This window comes from Anoplophora glabripennis, unplaced genomic scaffold (genome assembly GCF_000390285.2).
Source record: "Anoplophora glabripennis isolate ALB-LARVAE unplaced genomic scaffold, Agla_2.0 scaffold2, whole genome shotgun sequence".
In the NCBI taxonomy this organism is placed as follows: Eukaryota; Metazoa; Arthropoda; class Insecta; order Coleoptera; family Cerambycidae; genus Anoplophora; species Anoplophora glabripennis.
Genome location: NW_019416325.1, coordinates 3,931,937 through 3,945,500, shown reverse-complemented (window position 1 = coordinate 3,945,500; position 13,564 = coordinate 3,931,937). Strand labels below are relative to the sequence as shown.

At 32.0% G+C, this 13,564-nt stretch overlaps 1 protein-coding gene across 1 annotated transcript in view; it reads left to right on the top strand.

The window, feature by feature from the left end:
• Positions 1-13,564, top strand: part of LOC108916999 (phosphatidylinositol 3-kinase regulatory subunit alpha) — an 85,018-nt gene that overhangs the window by 13,020 nt on the left and 58,434 nt on the right. Inside the window, exon 3 of the mRNA XM_018723406.2 lies at positions 2,953-3,024. Coding sequence (XP_018578922.1) covers positions 2,953-3,024 — 72 coding nt within the window. The remainder of the gene's footprint in view (positions 1-2,952; positions 3,025-13,564) is intronic.

The window sequence follows — 13,564 nt, the reverse complement described above, 5'->3', positions numbered from 1 at the left end:
TTGGCATTTTAATTAAGAAAAAATTAGTACTTACGTGATGTTAACAAAAACTGTTCAACATGATTCTATTTTTAATATATCGTGTTGCTGATTCTTTTTTAAAAGTAACTTTAAGGGTAGAAAGTCTGATATCTCCATATTTAACACCAAATTACAGATCTGATCCGTGACTAATACGTATATTTAATAAAATGTTGAATCGACGTTTATATTCTGATATTAATCCACTCAGTTTATATCTTTCTATTAATATGGATTTATGAATAATAAAAGCACGGTTAAAATCCTATGTTTTATTGAGACGTTGAACATTATTATTAGTCATGGTACTACTAAAAAAAGATGTGTTTAAATTAACATGCATTAAAAAAAATAAAATAGCAGGAACACGGTTTACGGACTATTTGAGGGTACACGTTTTTGTTATATTTTGTTTCTGTCCACACAAAATTTGAAGATCTGGAGAAGAAAATCAGGCTTTTTTCGAAAAACATAAGAGAGTAGTAATTTATAGAAAATTGAAAGACGAATCCGAAAATATCATGGTTGTTACCGTAAAGCAGTGGCGTACTATTTTATTTAGAAAAATATGTCCTCAGATTTTGGACAATGTTTATATAAATTCATGTGCCCAATTTAAAATTATTTCACTTACTAGTTTTTAAATTATTTAAAAAAATTAAAAAAATTTTTTGAAGTTTAACACCCCACCCCATCTTTTTACGAGGTTCATTTTTGGTCACCATTTATGAATCACCTTGTATATTCTATTATTAGCTCTCTTATTTCTACTTTATCATAAAGGTATTATATTAAATTAAGGTCTTATTACATTAAAGGTATTATTAGGTATTAAGCTAATTCAGATAAGTTCAAAATTTTTTTCTATTTATCTCTAAAGTACCTTATCAAATGAAGTGAAACAATGTTCTTCGATACCAGAAATCAAGGTATGCGACAAATATTTAACCCCGCAGACCAGATTCCCCAATATCAACAGTTGTGGGATTAGATATCATTTGCATACCTTGATTTCCGGTATCGAAGAACATTGCTTGAATTTCTGTGATAAGTTTTTTTCGGAAAAAATTTTTGAATATTTTTGAAGTAGCTTTAATATCCCTATAATAAAGGGAACATATGAGATAATAGACGATATGTTGTTTTTTATAGATTTATGGATTTAATATTTCTGTGAGATACATTTGCGCAATTTATAAGTTTTGTTATTTTTTATATAAATATGCTCTTTGATTTCCTCATTTTCGTATCAAGTCAAATTTCTCCCACCAATAGTGAAAAATATCAAGTCTGGAAGTCCTCTTTACCTTATTTTTGTTTTTATTTAAAAATATTTGAAATTTTGTTTTATATTTTTATAATATAAATTTACTTGCCAGTCAGCCTTTATTAAAAATGAATATATTTCGTATCATTTTGCACAAAATAGTCTTGTAAAAAATCTGTGATGAAGTTCCATGAAAATATCCTGCATTGGAAAATGCCTACAGCACTTCTTTCTTATTTTGAAAAGTTTATTTCTGTTACACTCTGTATACTGATTCATCAATGAATCAATATTATGATTAAATTATGTAAAACTTGAAGCATTGTTCCACTCACAACAGAATTTTTTATGCTTGTATGAATGACAGGACTGTTTTAACCGTTATGGCAAATTCATTCAAAAATATACCAAATATATTTGGTTATTTGTATTTCGAACAAAAATATTTGCTACTTTGGTATTTCATGAAATTTTTTAAAATTATTTTTTCCCTGGGAATTTTGTTAATTGTGAAAAAGTTAATGGATTTTTGTTTATCCGAAAATTAATCTATATAACCATTTCTGCGTCATCGGGGTGTAAACGTGTCGTTGTTAATGTTTGTGTGGCGATTTTGATCGTAACCTTATTCAGTTTTGATCCAGCGGACCAAAAAAGTTCAGGTTGGAGCAGAATGGAAGAGAATATATTGCGAAAAGGTTTCTCTCAATTCCACGATTCCACGTTCCTATGTTTCTAACACAACAACGTGTAATTCCAGCGATTTACATACGAATTTTTGAGGTTAGGAATCAGCCGCGACATAATAAACATGAGTCATGATAACAGTAAATCGTAGACATGTAACTTTGCCAAGCTAACGCAGCTGCAATAACAAAGATATGTATTTAAATATTTAAAAAAATTGCTAAATGTAAAACTGGTTTATAATTTTAAATTCGAAGCAGTGAAAAACGGAATTAATGGTATCCTTATTTATTTACTTATGAAATATTAAGTGTCAAATTACTTGCACAACATTTATGACTTGAATATAAATTAGAATAATTTGCACAAAATTACACATAACAAATCGGCATGTCAATTATTCTATTATATCCGTGTATTATAAGTTCCAGTGTAGCTAAAATATCTTAGAAAACTACAGTTATTGTTTACCGTGATAATTTATGTTGTTTGTAATTAAATATTACAAAAAATCCGAAAGTACAGTATAATATATTGAAAGTGGGGATTTCTTTTTAGTTAACTGGCCTCGTTGGTGGGGATTTAAATAAATAATTTTTGAAAAAAGCTTTATCAGAACTCTGCGTGTTAACGAACTGTATCAATGTTTAAGTTTGTGATATTTACAAATAGCTATCTATAGCATGGCTATAATGAATAGTTCGATATCTGGTTAATCTACGGTGAATGTCAACAAAATGCTGTACGGGCATCACTCCACTCTTTATGACACCCTGTATAGTTGTACCGGAAAATTGGCAAGTAGAATTGAAGAATTACTCTTGGTTTTTGTTGGGAAATAATTTGTATTTATGGAAAATCGGTGACAAATAATGAATTCTATCTGAGAAACATATTAGTGTATATATTTATTATTATATCTTCATGAAGACCAATGCAATTGAATATTTTTTAAATTAATATATTTTTTGTTCCAGAAGGAGAAACGAAGACACCTGAGCATAAGTTAGAAGACGAATACTTCTTAACTCCGATTTTATGTAAACATTGTAAGTAAAATTTTTAAACAATAAGCCTTATTCGCCTTGATATCTGCTTTTTGATAATTAATTTTATCTATCTCTGGTAGCTGGTGTAGCTGTCAGCAAGTTAAGATAATTATAAAAGTTCTGTTTATTGCTTAAAGGTTAGTAACCTTTGTTGATATTAATTATCAAATAACCAAAAAAAAAATGGTGTCAAGTCTTCCATATGCAAGATTTTGATAGGAGCAAGGAAATTATAATTTTGTGACAGACATTTTGCTTTTATCCGTTTTTTTTTTCGATGTTAATTATATTATTAATTATATCATATATAACCATATAAAATGAATTCTAATTATTCTCAGAATCCAAATAATCAATTCCAGTCATGAAATGGCTGAAGAACCAATAATAATGGCAGTGAAACATTCAGTTTTGCAATTTTTATAATGAAAACTGATTTAATACCGATACCGGGAGAAAAATTACCACTGAAAATTTTTTTCTGCGTTGAGTGTACAAGGATTGAAATTTTTTTATTGATTCGTAATCAACGATCTGAAAAAACGTACCGCTGGTAGGGTTAACATTTTGGATGATTATAAATGTTTATATCATATTTACTCATAACATAAGTACCTGCTCCAATATAAACAAATATATACTACATTCTTGGTTTTATATACAGGGTGTTAAATATTTTGAAAAATTTAATCGCGATCACAGGCAAAGTACTCAAATGTTTTGAAATATCGGAAAGTGTCACTAAGAGATATATTGTTAAGAAATCTAAGTAGGTCGTAAATGTAACGTTTCAATTGTTTCGTCAAAAAAATAATAATTACCTCATGTTATATTAGTAACACATTTATGATTCCCGTAATTGAGCCAGAAACAAATGGTAATTAAAATCCAATGAATTCAGATCAGGGCTGCTGATAAAATTTTACTGCATTTTTGTATTGCTTTATTAATACATATATGTATATCGTTTACTTATTCTGAATTTTGAAATCTTACTTGATATTGTAATCTCAGAATTCTGGGTGTTTTCCAAAATCCCAACATCCTGCAAGGAACATTAAGAAGACAATATTTTTTGCAGTGTTATAATAACAAAGCAGGATTTCATAATTAAGATAACTCAAAATACAATACATAAAATCTAACAATGGAACAGAAAAATTCGGTAAAGTTTTACGATTTCCTAGAAATATATCTGAATTCAATGGATTTTTATTAATTATTATCATTCGTTAAGCAGTTTCTGATGTAATTACTAGAATCATAAGTGGGTTTAAGCTAGCTAAGTGATATGAAATAAGGTAACGATTTTATTTATAAAACAATTGAAACTTCATATTTACAACCTTCCTGCAATTAGTAACAATATCTCTTATTGACATATTTAAAAAAAAATGGGTATTTTGCCAGTGATCACTTCTTAAAAGACTCTTTTATTGTGATGTCACATATTTAGGCAACTCGTAACAAATTGTCATAGTTGAAATTGTACAGACCGAATCTGACCCTTGTGTACTATTTACATAGATACTACACTAATGCAAACAATTAAAGGGTCAAAAAAATTTTTTTTTAAAAACGAATTTTAGAGCTTCAAAATGCTTTTTTTAAATTCCCGATACGACCATTTTTCACCTAACTACAGTCTGTCAAAAATCACGGAAAAATTTCGGAAATTCTTTTGGCCCTTTAATTGTTTGCATTAGGGTATAAAAATGAACAACTTCAAATTTACGAGGATCTAGAATTCTATATTTAAATAAAGTAAAAATTTAACATTAGCCCTAATGCGCATGATCGGAAAGAATAGCCTCATACGCAGGTGAGATCTTGTCATCGCTGTCATCATTAGCGTATTTTCTGTTTTTTTGTTGAATCTTGACATTTTCTAACTCTACTAAGTAGTGTTTTTACTGTTTTTCTTGGTGTTGTGCTGGGTCAGTGTGTTTCTCGAGTGTTTTTTCTTCAAGTGGTTTATTATAGACGTATTCTTAACCATAACCAAACATTTCGTGAATGAAATCCTGTTGCGAGGCTACTTCGCTTACAAGAAATTATCTTTAATGCGCATGCGCAGTAACATCGATATAATTTTAATTTATTAATTACTGTAAAAGTCAATATTGTTCTATTTTAAATACATAAATTATATAATTCTTTTAGTTCGTCACTTGTGGTTTGAAGCTTCTTAAATATTTCTAATATTGCCAGAATATTAAGGTCCTGACAAAGAAAACATTTTTTTGGCATTTATGTCCAAGTACATAAGGTCGAAAATCGATCTAGTAAAAATATTAAGAACATCTTCATGACAATATGCACTATGGGGTTGCCTATTATTTGCCGTATGTGACGTCACTACTAAAAAGGTAAATTTTTTAAAAAATTTAACAGCCTTCATATGAAATCAAAAAACATTTATGAGAGTTTGGGGACAAGCAGGAATTTTTATAAAGAATGACATTTTCTCACATACCTGTTTACAAATTATGTAGTTGCAATTAATATTCGCAAATTGTTAAATTTGCCTTTAATGGCTGTTTTATTTATATTACATGGAACGTATTTGAAACACTGACATTAATTCAATTGTCTGAAGCTTTATTTAGATTCGTGATTTTCACCGAGATAATTAAAATACTGTAAACAAATATTTGCCCGAGTACCGACTCTTCCAGTTCTGGAGACAATAAAAATAAAACAAGAAAGCTTTTACCAAAAGGCCAAAGGGAGCAATTAGTGTTGTTATTTTATAGTCAAGGATAAAAGGTGGTAACTTCCAATAAAGTAAAAACATCTCTGCTTCCGTTGTCAAAATACCTGCTTTTTTAGAGGTAAGGTTGTCATTTCCAAAGAGTTTTATTTTAATAAAGGATAAAGTAATTTAATCAGATGTAAGCTAATATTTTGAAGCGAGACTGGAAATAACAAGCGATAACACTAACAAATAAATGCGCGCTAATTTATTTTGAAGTCTCGTAGCCATTATAGAGGGTCCGCCACTCAAAACTCGCCAAGCCTGTATATCCTATAATTTTTCAGATATCGTATCAACGTGTTGTGTTTTCAAGGCCTTCTGAGCCAATTGCTTACTTAAATTAAAAAATCAGGCGGCTGTTGAAAACTTATATCTCGGGCGGATTTTTCCCTTGACAACCTGTATTATGGCATCGAATAGGTCACAGAAAGAGCTTTAATTTCATATATAGGTCGATAACATTTGTTGCTATACAGGTTGCTTAAAATTGGATAAGAATGATGTGACAACATTGCTACTTCTTAAAGTGCCTAGTATAGAAGAGATCGTTAAATTAGAATTGACTGGTGTATATTAATTTATGGATGAGATATCGAAAATGTCTTTGTTAGCTTTTATGATTTTTTAAAAATGCCGACTTTCAGATTTCTGTTTTATCATTTTTTAGATTTATTTGGAAGCCTATGCGAATTACTATAGAAATGCCATTTTCGCCCTATGTGCGAATATGACATAAGATTTTTATTGCGACGTTTTGTCTTTCAGCATCATGATCAGTTGCATTAATATTTTCACATTATATTCCTTTTTTTTTTAGTGTTATTAGAGATATTTCATCAATTTGTAAAATATGAACAAATAACATCTTAACGAGAATATTTAGGGGTATTGGAACTACTTGGTATATTTTCCTCAATTTTTGTAGCTTTTATTCTACTCGTATTATCAATTTTAGTTTCGTTAAGTTTTGTTATTTGGTATTTTGGTTAATTTAGGAAGGTTTCTGAAAAACAACTACAAAAAAAATATATAACAGCATCCAAAAAATTTTATTTGAGATATTGATATTTAATTTTTAGCAAATTTATGAAAGTTTTTAAAAATGTATATAGGGTGTCCCAGTACTTGATACAAAAAAGTCGAGCATAAATAGATGAGCTCAAAATAATATCAGTTCTTCATATAAATTTTTTTATACGGGCCTTCGTTAACAAGTTACGGGCCGTCAAAGGTAAGCATCACGGACGCAGACTGGAATTTGGATGGGTGACCTAAGGCAGGCTCGGGGACGTGGCTGTGGCAGCCTACCAGAGACCTGGGTCGCTCAACATTTTCCGCATTCGTGTGGTCCCCGATAAATGGTAATGAGAACAGAGCAAATAAAATCTCTGTAACTCAAGACCATGCTATCATACATGAACTGTAAGAGACTTTGCCACCAAGCCACCCGTGTAGTAAATAGGATGGTTTGAAGAAAAGTAGTCGAGTAATGAAGGAGGGTGTACAAGGGGCCTAATAAGGCTTAAGTGCCGCGATGGAAAAACAATTCCACCACCCTCCGACATACATACATCCATACCCTCTTGGTTCAACTCGGTAAAATTAACAGTTTAGGAAATATTTGTGATTTTATGTCCAAAGCGGCGCCTCCACCATTTTTAATTTTTAATTTTTCACTCGACTTTTTTGTATCAAGGCCCGAGACACCCTGTATATTGTAAGTTAAAAAAAATGAAAAACTGACATCAACGATAAAAGTAACAATGACGATGAGCTTTCCAGTCCGAAACGTCAGTGAACAGTAACATATTATATATACATCATTGGACTCGGAAAAAAATAAGTATTACATAGAAATATCGACAGCCTTGTGTCTAAAATAAATTAAACGGGTTATCGCTGCTGAAAGTCAAAACGTTGCAATAAAAGTCCTTTTTCAAGGGGAGCAAAACAAAAGTGGCCTTTGAGGGTACTTTTCTAGTTTCGACAGCTTTTCACATAAACCCATAAAATGATAAAATTGGTATCGTAGGTTTACGCATTTTTAAAAAATCGTCAAAAATTAAAAAAAGGTTTTTCGTCCCTAGAAATTTTGTAATACGTAGGTACTAAATTAGAAAACGTTGTTCCAATTTAACTTTCCCTTCTATCTCTGTCAGAGATAGGTCAGAGTTAGAAAATAAAATCGGAAATAAATTAAATCGCACAAATGGTTCATAATACGTTTTTTACTGGGCTGTGAATAGTATATTAAAAAAATAAAGAGAAAAAATTAAATCCAGCACATAATATTTTTTTATCAGTTTTTCGTGAAATTTCGTTAACACATTTTTTTTCTCATATGCAAACTACTTCTTGTGGAATGCTGTATATTTTCCTATAAATTAATTTACTTGTACAATAACAAATGGACCAGTTCGAGGATAACAAAACAGGCCATAAAAAAATTCTATAACAATTTTCTTTGCTTTCAGCGATTTTTTTTATTATGTACACGATTGTATTCTGTTATTTAATTTTTGTAGTGTTCTTCACTTTTTCATTGTATAGGTAATTGGTATCTGTATTTTTTCGATAAGAGAATTAAAATTAGTTATAAATTTCTCGGAAAATCATCCGAATTGGGAGACCTGAGGCCACTGCTCTCACATTAGAATGCAAGATTAGATTAGATTAGATTAAATAAAAATGAAATGTCGAGTGGTTTATCTAGACTTTTCGAGGCCTATTGTAATCGTCCGTATGTATAAAATTCATTACCAATTTCATTAAATTCGCTAGTTTTAAAGTTCAAACTCTTTACATAATTTATATTTTTGAGCACTTACTTTGGTTCACTCAAGGGACAAAATTCCCACTTGTAAAAAAATGTTACTTTATGCACTTCCCACCTAAGCAACTGTTTCACTGTCTCCCATCCTTCTTAACTTTGCTTATTTGAAGAGACATTTATTAGATTCAGGGCATTACAGTACCACTTAAAGAAGCGGTATTAGCAGTTTGAGGAACATTGCATTCTATTTCGTATACCAACCCTGTATAAATGGAATCAGAAGGCTTCTTTTTTTGATCTCTCAGATATTTTTTGATGTTGTTGTAGGTTTGTAATATTGTATTTATTGAGTAAAAAATGCTACGCCACTGATTTTTTTTTATATATAATTTTGACTTTTTTAAAATTTTACTGTGAACAGTAATATTCGTACAAATTGCGAAAGAATTGACAGCTACAAATAATTCGTGAATTTAAAATTCACGGCAGAGGAAGGCTATGAAAGTTAAGAATAATATATATTTTGACATTTTAAGTCTACACTGATGTTTTCACTTTCCGCTGTCTTGTCATTTACTTTTTTCATAATCGTTAATTTCATTATAATGCCTTGTTTATGGCCTTGCTAACGGTAATGCAGCATAATCACATCGAATTTATCAGTATAGATATCCTCAACGAGTTTTACTTTATGCAAAAAGTCTCAATCATTCATTTACTTGATAAGAGATTGGAACTTATGGAAATGTACTGATGAATGATGATATTGGACGACTTAAAACAATTATAACACCTAATTATCAATATTTATTTATTTGTAGCTTAATTCTTTTGTAATTTGTTGAAAATCGCTGTTCATAGTAATATTCTAAAAGGTCAACGTGTTTTTAGTGAAGTTTCAAGGGTTTGCCTTCAAAATTTGAAAAATCAGCGTCGACCATTTTTTTCGCAATAAATACACTGTTACATACGTCTATTCACGCCGATTTCGATATAAAATATTGTTTCATGTGTCTAAAATGTAGTTCTCCAATAACTATTACAGTGTATTAAATTTCAATACATTATTTATTTAGGCAAAAATTTATTTTTGTTTTTTTTCTTCCAAAATTTGACCCCTGTACTCGGAAACCAGGCCTTTTAAGATATATGTTTTTAGAAACCTTTTTCTTAGAATGAAGTGAGGAATCACCTCCTTTATTAACAAAATGTAGGGAAGTTAAGCACAACCCTGTATAAGGGTGTCGTTCTAGGAAAAATACAGTACATTTTTTTACGGATTTGACACAAAAAATAAATTTTTCAATAAGATTGAAAGCTAAACTAAAACAATTTTGCATCTTCCTCCAAATAGAAATTGAAGTGAAAATGCACTTGCAGTTTAGCAGTAACTGTAATTTCATTTAGAAAATCTCTCATAGTTTCATACAGTTGTGAAAATCTTTATTTATTATTAACAAATAAAACTTTTGAAATAATTTTTTATTAAGTAAAGAACCTATTTATTGTAAAAATAATAAGAATTATAATCATTATGTTAAAAACGACGAAAATCTAAAAAATATTTAAGTTTGACGGATTATAACAGTCAATATTAGTCCAAAAACTTTTGAAAACGCATCATTTTGAAGGTCTCATCTAGTTTTTTTATACAACACTTTTCCTTGCCTACTTCTACTAAAAAAAATTAAAAGAGTCAAAAAAGTAAAAAAAATCGTAAAATCTTATTTTTTTCTTTTTTAAAATTGTTTATTAACGATTTTTTGCATAAAATTTTTCTTTTAAATTTTTTAAATAAGCCATTTCGATGAGAAATTCAATTCTCTACAAAATTTTTCCTATGAATTATACCGAAATTTTACTTCGATTTCGCGCTATGTTTAAAAAACGGCAAACGTGCATTTTCACCCCTATATTCAATTTCAACCCTCTAATTTAATAGCACCCCGCAGTTTTCTCATTTTTAATGACACTTCAAGCAAGTCACGTGATGAAAATCCATGAACGTTGTATTTCTTTCCTTTTTTGCAAAAAAATGAGAATTAAAAACGTATAAGGGTAAACGCGACGAAAATCGAAAAATTGGTTAATTGTAAGTTCGAGTGGACATATATCAGTCAATTTTCATACAAAAATACTCTAAATAATTTTTCCTATGAACTATAGCGAAATTTTGTTTCGTTTTCGAGCTACAATTAAAGAACTGAAAGGGGTGCATTTTTACCCCTATCTTCAATTTATACCCTCTAATTTAATAGCACTCCGCGGTTTTTTCATCTAGAATGACCCTTTGAACGATTCATGCAATAAAATTGCTTGAACGTCATAGTTCCTTTTAACCTTGTTTTTTTGGATATAATCAATAAATAGCCTAAATAGTAAAATGTTAAAGATGAACAGTATGGTGCTCCATAATTTTACACGAAGATCTATTCTTTCTCATTCCCAAACTATTTTACTTTGTTTTAAAAAATTACCTAGTCACAATGCCTGATGAATAAAACATCACCTTAAGTCCGTACAACACTACGAAAACTAGAATAACAATTATATTTTTTTTACTTTTTAATGAATTATACATTGTATGAGTAACTTCTATTGGCCTTTTATAAGCCCCCTCTACTTAAAGTTGTATGTAGACTGTCAACATCATCTTGGTTCATCGTAAGTTTGCTCGGGCATACTTGAGATACCGATAGATCAAAGATTTTTATTCAAACAATTTTCCACTTAAAGCTGTTTTGAAATTTTAATAGGCCTAATTCATAGGCACCCCTTTTTCTGAAACGAAATACGGAAACCTAACACGCAATAAACGCTTGCATTCTTTTGCTGGATCCATCCATTAAAATTTCGCATGAACAAAAATAGAATTATAAAAAACATAGATTGTCCAAAATATCTCTGAAGGTGCTTGATGAAGAGTATTGGAACTTGCCATCTAATTAAAAACAGGGTTTTCGAAAGTGGGACTTGAATCAATAATTAATTTTGTTATAAGTTTTGGTTTGAGTCTTTTTTGGATTGGTGTTAATTTAGGTGTTAGCTTGTTGTGGACATTATTATTAGTGTTTTAACAAACCTACGTTTTGGCTTTAGTCAAAATGTCACGCAGATTCAATAACAACAATACGTGGACGTTATTGTAATTACGTAGAATGTATTCAAAATTCTGCAGAAACATTTCGGCTCTATGCGAAACGCTAAAGCATCCCACAGTGAAATTCTACATGGAAACCTGCTATATGAAGTACAATCACTGCAATCAGAACACCTTCCTGTCGGAACTTGTTTTGTGAACAAAATAATGAAAACTTTATTAAATGGGTACTGACGAGGATTATTAAAAACACGGTATGAAGTAAACAACTCTCATAATAGCCACATATGAAAATCCCCATGACAACCTTTCATTGTGTCGCTGAAATTAACTGGTGTCAATTATTTGCCAATTTTACAAAATAATTTACTGTTCTTTTAGAGAATATTTAAAATTCGAAAGCTCCACAACACCTCCAATGCTAGATACGCAATTTTTTAAACGAAACATTTCCCGGTGGGTATATCATACGCATGAACCTGTTTTAAGGTTAATCAATACGGTTTCTACCTGTCTAGATGGTTGAAGAGTTACGTGAAAAAATTGAGCTCTCATCAGAAACAATTCGTCAGCAAGGAGCATAACATCCTGTACCGAATCTTGGATACGCCGAGCACAATTCTATGTTCAAGAAAACGGGCTTGTCCAACTAGCTGCGGATCTCTATTAATTCCTTGGATTTGCCTATCTTATCATCTTTCGACAGATTATAGCTAGCTTCAGGATAATAGTCCACGCTCTAATTTGGGTCTAAAGACGTACTTGGGAACTTCATTTGTTCAAAGAGTTGGATGCGGAGAGTCTCAATTGACTCTAGACTGTTTTGCACTTGGGCTTAACGATTACTTCAGTTTACAATCGTTATTTGAAACCTCCGTAGAGCGCCTGTAAGTTTTAGGAGCTTTTTTGCACTGCACCTCCTCGGATGGCCTGTATGTGTCAACTTTAGGGCTGTTTCGCTTTTAAGGGTTTTTGCAGTTCCCGTGGGGCATCGTTCTCGATGCCTCCGTTGATGACAACGGCCTCTGGCGGTGTCGACTGCTGTGGATGGAGTGGTTGGGGCTGCTTGGAGTGGTTTGGACTGCTAGGAGTGTTTTTCGGAGCGACGACGGAAACTGGAAAGTGAGGTGAAACTTTGCAATTCCCGTGGGGCGTCGTTCTCGATGGCTTCGTTGATAACATCAACCTCTGGCGGTGTCGACTGCTGTGGATGGAGTAGTTGGGGCTGCTTGGAGTGTTTTTCGGAGCGACGGCGACGACGGAAACATTGGAAAGTGAGGTAAAACTTTGCAATTCCCATGGCGCGTCATCCTAGACGTCTCCCTTGACAGCATCGGCCTCTGGCGGTGTCAACTACTGTGCTTGGAACGGTTTTTGATTGCTCGAAGCAATTTTGGGCGCGACTACGGAAACTTTAGAAAGTGAGGTAAAACTTTGCAGTTCCCGTGGGGCGTCCTCGATGCCTCCGTTGATGACATCGGACTCTGGCGGGATCGACTGCTGTGGATGGAGTGGTTGGGGCTGCTTGGAATGGTTGGGACTGCTTGGAACGTTTTTCGGAGCGACGACGGAAACTTTGGAAAGTGAGGTAAAACTTTGCAGTTCTCGTGGGGCGTCGTTCTCGATGCCTCCGTTGATGACATCGGCCTCTGGCGGTGTCGACTGCTGTGGATGGAGTGGTTGGGGCTGCTTGGAGTGTTTTTCGGAATGACGACGGAAACATTGGAAAGTGAGGTGAAACTTTGCAATTCCAGTGACGCGTCGTCCTCGATGTCTCCGTTGACAACATTGGCCTCTGCTGGGCTTGCACTGGTTTGGGGGCTGCTTGGAATGGTTTTCGGCGCAACAACGAAATTTTAGAAAACATGGTGAGAATTTCAATTTCCGCGCCACTCTCTCTGCATCGCTA